Below are 14927 nucleotides of genomic sequence, written 5' to 3'. Positions count from 1 at the left end.
GCAGGGCACAAGTGTTCCCTGCCAGTGAGCGCAGCCTCTCTGGGCTGCCACAAGGCCCTTCCTCCCACCAGAGAGTAGCCCAGCTCCCCGCTTACCTCTGTGTGAGGCTGATCCATGCTTGATCTTCACCTAATCCTCAGTCTGGAGTTGCTTCAGGCCCCCCATGCCATGACTAGGAAGGGCGATGGAGAGAGTGGGGCAGATGCACACCCTTCCTTAGTCTTTGGTCATTTTTGGCACAGCTAAAACTCCCATCCGGAGGTGTCCAACTCAGAACTTGGTCAGCTTTCTGGAGAACATGAAACCTTCACCAGCCCAAAAGGCTGGAGAGGTTTTCCTGCACGTGTGGAGGCTTGCTCTCAGCACACTTGATCAGCTGGGTGCCCATCACCTCGCAGAGGGCACAGGCAAGCTTGGTGACCACAGCGCAGACGTTGGCGCTTCGGACAGGCAGCGGCTTGTTCTCCAGGCAGGACCAGAGCACGGGCAGGGCGTAGCGCTGGACCACTTCAGGGCTCCTGGCATAAACCCACTCCACAAGATCTGCCGGGACAGAGACACAGCTCCTTACTCATCAACCTCAATGCAAACAAGGATCTACCTCTGGTTTTGCTTCTTGGAAGCCTCTCTGGCCAAGATCAGTGAAATAGCACACAGAGCCCCATGAGCCAGAAATGGGCAAAGCAGCTGATCATCCTTGAAACAGAGCCACCAACCCCTCAGGACTAATTTCTCCAAACAGAGCCTTGTACCTGTGGCAGACTTGGTACCTTTACTAAATTATTTCACAATTTGTTTCTGCATGAACAATGAATAAAATGTCAAATTGCCTTTTATTTCCATTAAGAAATTGTCTAAACCCACACGGAAGATTTGGAAATGCATCCTACAAAGGCAGTTGAGAAATTTCTAATAAAAGGGATGATTCCATTTTTGTAACTTTGATGTCAGGGGCCAAAAGTCTCATCTGGCTCTTCCCCTTGCTCCATGGCCCACAGCAAAGGGCAGTATTAGAACACACTTCAAAACTCCAGCCCACCAGAGATGGGTCCTGCTTGATAGCTGGATGAGAAACAGCAGTGACGAGCTGGTGTCTTTGGCAGAGTGCTTTTGTGGCTTCCAACAAAGAGCTCTTTCAAACCTCCGTGTGTCTTAGAGAATTACCCAGGCCCCATTGCCCTGACATTTGAGCATCTCCACATTTTAATGGCATTTCCCTTCCCAATGTTAATGGCATTTTTTCTTACAATGTCCACTGAAATAGGGGCATAGAGAGAGAAAAAGGCTACACAGGGGACTGAAATTTAGCCAGAACACAAGTGTTTTCTCACATTGTCTCTGGAATCTGCTCTCTGCTCACTTTCTGAACTGAACTGTATCAAACACAGACAAAAATTTACTACCAACAAGCTCCTTGCATGGCAGATTTGGCTGAGAGATCAACACCTGAAATGCTCAGGAGACCAGTCTTATTTTCTGATCAGGCAAAATGTTATGTAGTATCCATTTATTACTCTCTGGTGGAAGAGACTTCATTTTCTCTATGCTGTTAATCCATTAGCAGTCATCAACTTTGAAAGAGCTCCTGAAAGTACCCAAAACCAATTCTGCTAAGCAGGAAAAGGGTTCTGGTCCCCATTTTAAAATGGGACTTCATTTGAGTTTAAATGCAGTTAAAGACTTTGGTCACTACGGAACTTGAGAAGAGCCCCAGTGACAGCTCAGCCTCAGTGAGGGTTCTGCCCCCATCTCAGAGGCTGCACAGCTCTGCAGCAGCCAGGGAAAGCCTGCCAAATACACCTGCCTTGGCTATTGGGCAGGAGGGACAAGCTCAGCACCTCCTGATGTGGAGGAGCTACTCTGCTCTCTGTTCACAGGCATCCCCTGTAAATACTCCCTCAGAGACCTCTTGGCTTAGAAGGGGAGGCCATACCTGTGATACGCTCCGTGACCTCCAGCAGAGCTTGGCCACTCAGTTGGCTCCATTGGTGGCTGAGCTCTTTCATCATTGATACTTCATCTACAAGCGAAACACACATCTCTGCTCACTCTTCTGAGGACATAGGAGAAAGGAGAGTGGGGAGGAAAAGGGCAGGGGCAACCCCATTTTATACAATAAAGTCGATTTCTGCTGATTTTTGAATCCTTTTTTTCTTTCCTTCCAGCCTACTTGGCAGGGTTTAAAATTCCAAAAGAAAAGCTCTCCTTTCACATTTGTAAATCCAAAGCTGTCTGCTGTCCCAGGAGCGATGTTAAAACATTTCACATCAGGGACCTCAAGAGTTCAGTCACATGGAAGCAGTGAAAAGGTTTTGCATCCCAGAGCAAAAAGGGAAGAAGCCCATACTTGGGACACAGAAAGGCACTGACTCAGGCAGTTTGTGAGTTCACAGAGCAGCTGAGGTGGAGAAAGTGGAAACTGCCCCTGAAGACCTGCCTCTTCAACACTCCATTTTTCAGGCATATTCCCCCAGTGCCTTGTGGAGCCTTCCAGGTGGCTGCTCTGCAGAAGCTCTGATGGGCCAGTGTCCCTTCATGCCAACAGCAAAGCTGTTCATTTGGGAAGTCAGACGGGGCCCAAGCAAACTCCAAAACCCCTTTGCCTCTGAATTGTAGCAAAGCTGTAGTCCAGGACTTGCTCTTCAGACCAGCAGCACAGAGCCCAGGGCTCCTGGGACTGTTGGGAAATGCTGCTGCACATTCCAGCCTGTTGGGGATGGTGCATAAGGACTGCACCTCCACAGCTTCTGGTGGGTGTCAGCTGGAGCGTTCCACAGACAGCAACAGCTCCCAAGGCACTCAGCGCTCTCTTGTGTGGGAGAGACAGAGACACAGCTGAGGAGAGTCCATGCCAGGGCTCAGCCTTACCCAAATGAGCAACAGATTTGTCCAGTGCGTTCACAGCTGCAGCACGAACCCCGGGATCCTTTGAGTTCAGGTTCTTTGTTATCCCTTCCACCAAACGGACCATCACCGGGTTCAGGGCATCTTCCAGGAGTCCAGTGATTTCTGCCAGCACCTCCAGCGCCTTCTGCTTCACTTTCTTGTGGGTGTCATTTATTCTCAGGACAAAATAATCAAAAATCTGTGAAGAGAACAAACAACATGAAAGCTGGATTAAAATGTCCTTGTTTCAAGAGGGCATGCAGAAATGAGCACTCAGCAATATAAAAGATGAAAGGGATCTTTCCGTCAGGTCAGCCCTTGCCTGCACAGTTTCACCATTTTCCTGTGGGCCACTCACTGGAATAGTTGCGCAACCTGATGCTGCTTGAAAGATTTTCTCCCGTTTTTAAGAATTTTGGTTGGGGACAGAAAAGTTCCTATGGTATTTCTCTCCACCTAGAAATCATTAAATCAATTCCATTTATTAATTCAGAAGACTACCTTTGCTTTCAAAGTATGGAAGCCGATATTTACCATGCCCATTTTTCCATACAGTTGCCTCAAGTACTGAGGGCAGTTATGATTTTGCCAAAACTGTGGCGGGAGGAGATCTAACTTTTATTTTGTCTGTCTCAGAACCTGTGTCTGGAGATGGGCAGGCTCTGATCAACTCTTCCCGGATCCAGACCATTTCTCTAACTAACAGGTGGACTTCTGAAATGTAGTGTGCTCTACAGCTCTCATTGGAGCAGGTTCAGTCCCTTGACAGCCACATCATCAGGTACCATTTTCTGGAAAAAGGGACAAAGCAGCCACTGGGAGGAGAAAGGATAGATCTGTCCTTAGCTGTTTTTCTCCTTTTCCAAAGAGATAAAAAGGCCCCTCAAGAAGGGTGAGCACTATTTTACCAAGAGGAACAGGGATGAGGATGGAAATGAGCAGCCAGAGCTGTGCCTGTGCAAGACAAGATGGAGTTTACAGAAGTATCCTTTTAAAAACATTTCATTTAAACCAACTCAGCCTGACACTTCTCTTCCCCATGAAAACCTATTTGCTGTCTAGAGAATAACTGCCATGCTTTCAATGGCTGGATTCCCTTCACTTCACCCAACTGGGAGTAGGAGACAGCAGCAGTTACACCAGCAGAAAATTCTGCCATCATCTGATGAACAGCAGCAATAGGCACCTGCCAGACAAATACAGCTGGGCTGAAAGAACTTGTCCTGAAGCTTGGACCTGAATTAAATTTGTCTGGGTAAGAGGGACCAGCCTGTCCCAAACAGCCAGGATGTAGTGCCAAGACACACTGAATTAACTTTACTTCTACAGGCTTGGGAAAGGAGCTAAATGAAAGGAGCAATGAAGATACCCCACTTACTTGGACAATGTTACTGGAGATCAGCTGGGGGCTGGTTTTGCACAGATCTAGGAGGAGTGCCACTCCTTCCATCCGTGCCTGAAACCCCTTGGCTTCCAGGAGATGGTAAAGCTTCTGGAGTGATTCCCTTCCTTCCACAGCTGCAGGTGATGTGACCTGGGCTTTAGGATGGTGGAGGAGGCGTCCACCAGGGGCAGACTTCACCCTGGAAAACAAAACCAAATTAGGACCTTTGGCTGATAATACCTTCAGTTAATTGTGAGCCAAACATCTTGAGGAGCTTTCGTAATGATGTGATTTCAAGCTAGAAAATCATGAGGCTCTGAAGAACAACTTGGACCTCGTGACAATCATTATGGGAGACAATCTGCAAGTGACATTCTCATCACTGCTCACTCAGGAAAACCAAGGATGAGATGCATCTGATCTATCTTCAGATGCCTTCCAAGGCATGCTTTGTGGGGAAAGAGAGACACTACTTCCAAGTTTAAATGCCTGCTCATATGGGACATGTGTGTCTTATAATAAGGAAACTCATCATTCTGGAGAAGTGTCTCTACACCAGGCATGACAATCTGGAAAAGCAGCTCAGATGCATCTGAACAGATGAACAGGGGCATAGCTGAAGGATCCAGAAAATCAGGAACAGAGATAGAAACAGAAGCCAGACATGCCAGAACTACACTCACATTTCATTTGCTTCCCTAGAGACTAGATGCACAGCTTAACAAACCCTCCGGGAATAATCCTCTTGGATCAACCTATCTCTTCCATGAGCACAGGAAGATGCTAGCCATGCTACTGAGGCATGTGGTCACTTTCCTGCCACTGCTGACCATGACAGAGCTAAATAAATTCCCTCTGTTATCAGAGGAGAACAGGTACAAGTAGCTCTGCCACTGGCATGAAGAGACAGCAAGGACCAAATTCTTCTCTTAAATGCTGATTGCAGCACAGGGGGAAATAAACCAAACATGCTGTCCAACAAGCAAACTCTATGAAGGACAGGAATAGCAAGACAAAAAGTCCACGTTGAGACACCTGTTGACCAAAGCTGCTCAGGAATTGCCTTGCTACTTACTATTCAAACTTTGTACTGTTTCAGGATAAGAAAACCATGAATCAGCCAGGCCAAACCACATGGATGGGAACTGCTTGTTTGGGGAATGGCATCTTGCTTCTAGACTGGGACTTCTCATTAAAACACCCATCTAAAAAGGACTCCACTTGGATGAAAAAAAAACCCTGGTTGGATTGACTTGTCTCAAGTCAGGCAGCAGAGACTTAGCCCTCTCCTAGCCTCCACAACACTGCCACTACCACTGCACTGGATCGTCTGAGCTGCAACCAATGGGTGTCTCTTTGTCACCCAATTTTTGTGCAAAGCCCTGCAGAGAAGTTGTGTTCAACACAATGCAGAAGTTGACATTTTTTAATCCTAGAGCATTTGTAGGGAAAGGAAACAATCTCTGGCACTGGTCATCTCCAGCAGAAAGATTTGCCTGAGGAAGAGGCATGTAAAGCTTGTCGTGTGCTTGGTCACATCTGACAAAAGTGCTCAGTACCATTTGCTAGAAGGCAATGTGGCCTGGGGCTTCTTTGAGCCATCGTTCCTCTCCTTCACCGGCTCCTTGACAGATGGGTGTTCACCCTTCTGGTTTTCCATCCCCTACAAAGACATAGAGAAACCTCATGAATCTTTAGAAAATAAAATAGGAAATTCCCTCTTTAAAACACAAGTTAGAACCAGGATCACTGCTACCAAGGCTTAGGGAAACATTTCCTAATTTACAACAAGAAAAAGACCAGAGATTCAGTGATGCCAACTCTGTGTTTTCAGTAGCCCAAGGCAGATTATGGGTGCGACCACACTGAGCAGCAGTCTAAATTCCCAAATTCATTAGTCTTGAGCATAAATGGGAATAATGCAAACTGACAGGCACTGAGTGGTCTTAAAGGAAGCAGCAGAAAAAATTGGACTCTTTGGAGGTTGGCCTATTATGCTGGAAGTTGATTTGGTTCAACGCTTACTCTCCCTGCTCCTGCACCAAGGCACACTCCCTTCTGTAGTGTAGATAAAAAGAATAAAATCCCCCCCAAACAAACACATGATTTCCCATTGGATGGTGCTGAATTCACTAAGCTTCTTCCAGCTCCACAGGGCTTTACAGCAGGGCAGTATTCCCAAAAGACAGACAGCAATCGTAGTAACTAGGATTGACTTGGACATCTTTTCTATGTTTGGAAATTTCCTTGGTACTGCTACTTCCAGTCTCTTTTGGAAAGACTCTGTTATGTTCAGAAGCACCATTCCCACTTAATTGCTTTACTCCGGGCAGAGTAGGGAGAGTGTGGTGGGGGCGTAAACTGAGTGTAAACCCATTTTCTCCTCTTTCCCTTTCTTCTTTGTGACCAATATTCAAAGTATTCAAAACCCCACTCTTCCCCTAATAATTGCAGTTCCTCTGTGGTCTGCAGATGAAGAGGCTGAGGATTAACAGCTCATTCCCAGAAGCAAAGTGATTCAGCAGAAGAGGAATGAGAGAAAGACACATTGGGTACGTTTGATCTCATTTTAGCAGGCACAATACTTGCACAAAGGATATATTCCTCCTGCCAAGCACTTACTTTCTTCTTAATTCTTGTCAGGATATCTTCCAGGTCATGTGAGGAAAGAGATTGTTCCAAAATCTTTTTAAATTTTTGATTATTCAGTAACATCTTCACCATCTCCTGTCCATAATGCCTAAGGAAGGAAAGAAGGAAAGAATAGAAAAGTGAACCAAGGAGGAGTGTTAACAGAAGAGGCTGATGCCTTAAACTCATCAGGTGCAATGCTTGCATGAGAAGGCACTACCTACTCAGCAAAGAGGGAGATTTACCTCACTTGACACTGCCCAGTGCTGCAGCTGAACACAAGAGGTAAGAGGAGAACGTGGGGCAAGAGAAAAATACCATTTCTCTCTGAAACTGGGGGTGTGCTTCTGTGGGATCAAATGATCCCAGAGAACAAGCGAAACAAATCTGCTTTGTTGTCAGAGCCTATTAGCAGTGTCCTACTGCCATTGCACAGTAATTTACCTTTCTCACCTCATCCTTGCTTTTGTTTATTCTATACTGTATGTATGCACAGGGACAGCTAGTTGCTCTGGTGTTCTTGGCAGCTATTAATGGGAATTTCATCATCAAAGTAAGGGGATTTTAGTGGTTTGGGGTGATTTTGCCACTAGGAAACCACAGTTTTCTTCAAGAAGAAATTTGGAGGTCACTGAGCCACAGAAAACAGCATTCTAGAAATCTGCAGAAGAGGTTTAGAAAGACTGAATATGTTGCCAAATACCTCTGAACTATTTCTAGGGAAGTCTTAAGTTAATGTGAACTAGATGTTTGGGATCCTTCAGTGACGAACATTAGCCAACATTTGGCTTTCTATTGCGCAACCTAAACTGTTGGACTGGCTAATCTGAGCACTCTTTTGATCTCAGTAAAGAATCCTTCAAGTCACAGCAAGGTGGCAATGCTCCTTCTTGCTGGCCAACCTCAGGTTACCCAGTACAGTCATTTCCCCAGGCAGCCCAGAGCAGTGGTCACAGCACCAAGCCTGACAGAGCTCAAGAAGCGTTTGGACAATGCTCTCAGGCACATGGAGTGACTCTTGGGCTGTCCTGCACACGGCCAGGAGCTGCACTTGATGACCTGCATGGGTCCCTTCCAACTCAGCATATTCCATGATCTGATGACCCTTATCCACACAGAGAGGTCCCTTATTATTTCCTTGAGTTTCCACTCTTTTGTGGTTTTGCCTTTATAGCCCAACACAAAACGGTTCTCCTGGTTTTGGAGGTGAAATGAAGATCATTACCTGGTGTCCTTGTGACAGTCCTGAGCCAGTGTCCCTGCCACCTGTGCCAGCCTCTCAGCCCTGGGGGTGCCCGCGAGCTTGGTGACTCCCATTTTCTCCACCAAGGACAGGAGGAGTTCGGCCGCACACTTCCGCGCCTGGGTGTAGCGGCTCCTGGGAAGGAGAGAGCAAACCCTGGGGCACAGGGACAAGGAGCAGCAGCAGCACAGGCCTTGGCCAGAGCGTGCTCCCTGGCCTTGCTGGGGGAAGGAGCCTGGGTTCTCCCTGCAGCTTCAGACACCTGCAGAAGGTTCTGTCCTCAGATAAACACTAAGTTAGCATTGTACAGAAGGACTGCCTGCATGGAAGAGGGAAGAATTCAGTCTCCCTGCACTATCTGTTACTCCATTTCTTTCCCAAAATTTCATTGGAGAAAAACTAAAGTAATAGATCACATATGAATTATTTAGAAATCAGGGACAATTCATGCTGACCCATTAGAGGATACCCAGTACACAGAGCTGCAGCACCATGAGGCTCTTTCCACCCATTCATCCCCAAATCTGCAGACCTCTGGGAAAAAACAAATGCAGGGAAAACATGCTGTGGGGCATGAAGTTGCAGAATATCCAGCAATGCAGCCTGTTTCTTCTGTGAGCCTTGGCAAGGGATACATCTGAGTGTTTTACCCTATTGCAAAGCTGAGGAAAGGGTGCCAGTCAGTTTAGCCAGGTTGTCCTGTTCTAGAGACTGTCTCTTGGGGACTATCAGGCCCAGCACCAACACTTAGGGCAGCATTTGCTTCAGCTGTCCCATGGCACTCGACCTGTGAAGGTGCCTGGAAAGTGATTCATCATCTCAAGGCTAACATGAAACATCAGGTTGAATAGAACATAGAGCTCTAAGGCCAGGACACTCAAACAAGATTCCCTTTGGCAGGAGCTGCACCTGCTGTGCAGGCTGTGCCATACCCAGCACACTCTCCCCCATGTGCTCCACACCCCAGCAAGGACCCTCCTTATTTCTCAGGTTAATGGCATCATGAAGATATGTGGTTTTCCCCAGGGCCTCTGTGCTTAGCGCTGCAAAATATGCAACAGCACTCACAGCTGCAATTGAAATTGTCCCTCTTCCCACAAAAGCACAAGGCTCTATCCTTAGCCCTTGCAGGCACTTCCACTTCCCCTCCATTCACCACATCAAGGAAACTCTGACAGAGAACTCCAGGAAGCAGCAGGAAGCTGCATCAGAGGAGCTTTAGTTTGGATATCAGGAAAATGTTTTTCACCCAGAGGGTGCTTGGGCCCTGCAACAGGTTCCCCAGGGCAGTGGTCACGGCACCAAGCCTGACAGAGTTGAGAAAGCATTTGGACAACAATCTCAGGTATACGGTGTGTGACCCTTGGGCTGTTCTGTGCAAAGCCAAGAGCTGGAATTGATGGTCCTGATGGGCCCCTTCCAACTCCCCATATTCTACAGTTCTGTGATTCTGTGACCTAATGGGCTGCAGGAGGGCAGAAACAGGTGACAAGAGGAAAGCAATGAGGTTGATCAGAGAATTAAGTCACTGAATCCCCAGAAGATACAGGATACAGAACCCTTCCCTCCCAGCATTCCCATTCTCTCTCTCATCCCTTCCCTCACCCACACACTGGAAGGTGAAGAACATCACTAAAAGAAGAAGAAGAACTTACTTGACTCCCTTGTCCATGAGAACAGTCATTGCTCGTGCAGGAGTCATGTTCTCTACCATCATCCCCAGGCTCTGACAGGCTGCCTTCTGAATAAACTCTGGGGAGTTCTGCACCATGTGGAAAAGGACCACAGCAACCTCATCCGCCTCAGAGTCCATGTCCTTCTTCAAGATGGCAAAGAGCTCTCCCAGAGTGACAACTGCAGAGCAGGACACCTTGGACCGGAGGTTGGTCACCTGGGGAAGTCATGAGGGGAAACATAAGAATCACCTTGAAAAGAAAACCAGAAAACTCCCAGGAAATCACAGCATGTCCTGCTGTGTATAGAGGAACATAAAAGCACAGAAAGAGCAGAAGAGCCCAAGAAAGGCACTTACTCTGGCATCAATTTCTGGCCTCACACCTGCTTACTGCAGGCATAAAGAAAATGTTTCACTGAAGTGTTCTACTTAACCCTTCTATAATGTCAATTGCTTTGATTTTAGGCCCTTTGATTTGAAAAACAAAGAAGCAAAATAAAGTAAGGGATGCTTTCAAACCATAAAGGCACAAGTCATAAAAATAAAACAGTCAAGTGCTCCTGTTCAAAAAAGCAACTCCTGTACCTTAAGCACTCAGACAGGAAACAGAAAACACAGGCTCAGATCTACAGCCTCATTTGCAGTGTTCAATTACAGCTTGGGCAGAGATTGGGACTCTGCCATATAATGTCATTAGTGTCTCAGTTTCTGCCTTGTATTATAATGGCACCACACTCAAAGACAAGTGCCAGACACCTGACCTACCAGTAAATACAGCTGCATGTACACACAGATCCTACTGATAGCTGACAGACATTAGAAATAGAAGGTCTAAAACCAGAAATGAAGGCAGTGCCTGAGCACACATGGAGATGAACAAGCACATAGCTACTCTACAAGCCGTGTATGAAGTATGGGGGACAATTCAGAGCAATGTTCTCACCTCGCTGGTAACTGCCAAGCAAATCTCATGAAGTCTGGAAAGCAGGACTTCTGGATGGGACTCAGCCAGGCGTGGGATGTTGAAGAGTCCCTTCTCCTTCAGTTCCCTGAAAGGCAAGTACCAAAAGGATTGATTTTTCTCTCTACCCAAGAACTAGGCAGCACCCTCTGAAATGACCAGGCAGGCAGCTCAGTCAAACCATGGGAGGTGCTTTTCAAGGAGTATTTAATCAAATCACAGAACACATTGCCACAGGATGCTCTGGCTGTCAAAAGCATACACAAATCCATGAGGCAAAGAGAGGGCTTTCAGAGTCTTCATTTGTGTCCTTTCTGAAAATCTCTGGCACATGAAGTGCCTCTGTCACTGCTAGAAGCTGTGAGGCCGGGTCATGCTGCTGTTTCTTGTCACCTCCCTTTACCTGTCCTTGAGACACAGTCCCATTGGGCTGTTACTGGGGCATTTTCCTTCTTTGTCAGCCCCAGCAGGCAGTTCAGCACTGAGAGTCTGCCCTGTCACGCTGGAGCTGAGTTTCCACTCTACAGTCCAGATTTGTGTGTCACCCACTCCACTCCACCTCACACATTCCCCAAAACCACAGCAGGATGTCCCAGAAGATTCTACCCCTGGGCAAGAACTGTTGAAACTCTGGCTCTTCCCAGAACACTCCTTCCTAAAACAACCCCCACAACAGCAACATGTTATCTAGAAGGTGCAAACAACTCCATCTCTCAGCACGTGCTTTGTGCAGGCCCTCAGGCTCAGGAAGGTGTGTGAGGCATCAGGGCTGCAGCACAGGGCTGGTGACTGATCCCACGGGCACCCCCGAGTGTCATCAGGACCCCCCACACCTGCAGAAGCTCTCTGCACCTCACAGGGCACCAAAGAGATATGGGGAAGAGAAAGCAGAAGAGACAGGGCAAAGCAAAGGAGATGCATTGTGGCCAATTGTTCATGCTTATCCCTGTGAGAATGAAGCATCCATCAGTGAGTGGATGCAAACCCAGACATCAAAAAGACAACCAATATCAGCAACATTTGTAGGGTTATCACCTCTGGGCCTCCTTCTGTCTCTATAGAATTTTGGGACCCATTGTGAGTATTGACAAAACATCTCAGGCCTATATGAAGCAGTGAGAAGGAAAAGTTGAATTCCAAAAGTGCAAGATTACTCGAGGATTTTATTTCTTTTTCCTTCTCTTCTGCCACAAGCCCTTCAGGAGTAAAGGCAGGCTGAGGGACTTGAAAGCACAACTCAGTCCATTTCTCAGAAAGAGGAGCTCCCTGGAGCTGCTTCTGGGGCTCATATGCAGGAGTCCCTGCCATTGCTGTCAGCAGTGGGAGCAGAGAGGAATCTTACTGTCCCCCTGGGCCAGCGGCCCAAGGCACCCAAATCTCTACACTCAAAACTGCTGCCATCCTACCTCTGCCTTCAGCCAGCAAATCATCTCATCCCACAGCTTTCTCTCTTCCCTCAGCATTTCCTTTGCAGCTCCATGGAGCAGCAGGCAAAGGGAGGAAACAGCACAGACCTGCTGCAGCTGCAGCACTGCTGCAGAGCAAGGCCAAGAAAAGGCTGCTCTCCCATCTTGATGCTCTCCCTGCTCTGCAGTGGTTTCCCCAGTGCCCTTTGGCCCTCGGGGCTCTCGGCGCTCCGAGGCACGAGCAAGACACGCTTCTGAGCGACCTTAACGCTAAGAGGGACACCGAGGGAACGGGGCCTTCCTTACCAGTCGTCGCTGCCCAGCATGGAGAGTGCCTCCTGCAAGGACTGCGGTGGGTCTGAAAAGGCTCTGTCCTTCTGCCCGTGCCCACGGAGCGGCTCCTCTCGTCGCTTGGCCCCAGTGGCCGTCTGCGAGGTCACTGTAAGGAGAGGGTCGGCCGTGGGCGCTGCAGCCCCGGGCAAGGCACCCCGCCATGGCGCGGCCTGCAGCCCCATCTCCCAGCCAGGGTTCCGTGTGGCACATCCTGCCCCTGGCTCAGAGACTTCCCTGCTGGCTGGCTCCTGGGGCTCCTTGCTTGCTCCCAGCCTCCCCCAGCTGGGCACAGCTCCAGGCTGCACCTGACAATTGCCCCCACAGCGCCAGCTCCCAAGTGCCACAGGTGCCACAGCCAGCGGCAGGTTCCTGAGGCCGCAGAGCTCCCGCTCCCTGCCAGACAGTGCCGACAGCAGGACTGGCTGGCCCAGGAGGGAACCCCTCAGGGGCCTCTCTTCTCTCAGCGCCCTGATTTCCCCCAGCCCTGAGGACAGGGGCACTCTGCAGCTCCCTGAGGAAAGACCTGCAGCTGCCTCGCAACAGCACCAAGCCAAGCCTGAACAAGCCAGCCCTGCTGGGCCCAGCTCAGTCCCCACAGAGCACCGACCAGGGACCAGCCATACCTGACCCTTCACACCTGACCTCTGTTTCCATTGACTTCAAATATTCTAGACTATCCACTTTTGGGGGAACTCAAAAGTAGATTTGCTGTTCATTCTCAGGACAGGCTATGGACCCAAGATCCCAGCTGTGCTGGCTGAGGCAAGAGGCAGTTTGTGCTCCTTGTGCAAGGACAAACCCCAGCAGGAAAAAGCTGCCATGGAGCAGGCTTACCTGAGGAGCTGCGTGGGAAGCTGCCATCCCCCTGGAGGGTGGGTGTACTGGGCAGTAAGGGCACATTGTCCTGCTTCCTGAGGACCTTTTTCTTCATGGCACTACCAGGGTGTTTCTTCTGCACACTAGGAGCTGTGCCAGCGACAGGTGGTAGGCTAAAGGCTGCAGGGACAAAAGAGGAGCTTGTAAGTGGAGGCAGCTGGAGAGGCTGGCGATCGAAAGGGCCAGAAAACTTGCTGGAGCTGGGCAACATCTCTTTGTTATCCCAAAGAACTTTGAGTATAACAATGGCACGCTAACATGGGACAGTGATCACAGAATCAGAGAGTCCTAGAGAGTTTGGGTTGGAAGGCACCTCTAACCACCATCTAGTCCAACCCCTGTGAGCAGGGACACCTTCATCTAGATCAGGTTCCTCAGAGCCCCATGCAAACTGGCCTTGAACACCTTCAAGGATGGACCAGCAACAGCTTCTCTGGGCAAATCCTGCCCCCTTTTCACCCCCTTATTTAAAAATAATTCTCCCAATATCTAATCTAAATCTACCCTCTTCTAGCTTAAAACCAAACTGCAGTGTTGCTTCCCCTAAGAAACAAGAAAAACCCAGTATTGCTTTGCTTTTGTTCTCCTGTTCCAGAGGCAGGCAGGGGAAGTTCCCAAAGAAAGTGCAGACAGCCTTGCGTGATGCCCTCGGGCTGAGTGCTGCCTCCTAAGGGCCCTGCTGCTGCCCTCGGGCAGAGCTCACAGCCCTGCAGGCAGAGCCCCTCAGCCGGGATTCAGTCGGGAACGCTGCTTGCTCCTGGGGCTACAACAGAAGCCCTGGCTGGGGCTTCAGCACAGCGCCACAGCACCAGCTCCTCAGCAGGGAGCAGCAGGAGAAGGATCTCTGGTGTTTTCATCAGAAGGAGATGAATTTTGTTTCTTCCAGGTTGCACCCCGGTAGAAAAGCATTCTTTTGGCCTCACCTTCCCTGGAGGCTGCTTTCCATGAGAGAGTCTGAAACCCCAGTGCTCTTTGTAGGACAAAGTTTTCTACTTTGAAGGACTTTAGAGGTGAAGGTGGGAAGCTAATCTTCTGTTACTGACTCAGTGAGGCCATGAGCAAGACACTTCAGGCCTCTGTATTTTTCTTTGGGAAACAGAATTAAATCCTAATGCAAGCTTCCACTCAGATGCAAGCAGAACAGCCCCCCCAGTCTGATTGCAACATTGTGCAAAGGGCAAGCAAGTGGTCAAAAAGGACCACCACAAGTGTAGCCACCACTTACTTGCTTCAGCTGCATCCCTGGGCTCAACTGCCTTAGGAGGAAGCTGCAAGCATGATTCATTTTGTCTCCTCTTCATTGCTTTTTCCAAAAGCTCCATTTTCTTCCACTCTAAGTTCTTTTGAGCCAGCTTGCCCAATGTAGCACGGACCTAGGTGCAATGGAAATACAGCACAGACTGTAAGCAGAGACACACAAACCAGACACAACATCTCATCAGGAGCACAGAGTCCACAGAGTGCCACAGGCATCAATGCAGCTCCATATACATCCCAATAGTTTCAGAGGAATGTCTCCAGTCCTCACCTCA

At 48.7% G+C, this 14927-nt stretch overlaps 1 protein-coding gene across 1 annotated transcript; it reads right to left on the bottom strand.

Moving 5' to 3' along the window:
* Window positions 1-203: 203 nt before the first annotated feature.
* On the bottom strand, window positions 204-13450 carry LOC132324370 (TOG array regulator of axonemal microtubules protein 2-like). The gene is made up of 11 exons (XM_059840417.1): window positions 13354-13450; window positions 12493-12625; window positions 10763-10868; window positions 9800-10035; window positions 8127-8279; window positions 6893-7010; window positions 5830-5933; window positions 4265-4469; window positions 2869-3085; window positions 1934-2020; window positions 204-543 (listed from the first exon to the last, which is right to left on the bottom strand). The coding sequence occupies exons 1-11, from the start codon at window positions 13448-13450 to the stop codon at window positions 308-310; spliced, it is 1692 nt and encodes a 563-aa protein (XP_059696400.1). The 3' UTR covers window positions 204-307.
* Between the last annotated feature and the right edge of the window lie 1477 nt (window positions 13451-14927).

Source organism: Haemorhous mexicanus, chromosome 3 (assembly GCF_027477595.1).
Source record: "Haemorhous mexicanus isolate bHaeMex1 chromosome 3, bHaeMex1.pri, whole genome shotgun sequence".
In the NCBI taxonomy this organism is placed as follows: Eukaryota; Metazoa; Chordata; class Aves; order Passeriformes; family Fringillidae; genus Haemorhous; species Haemorhous mexicanus.
This window is presented reverse-complemented; position numbering and strand designations above follow the sequence as displayed.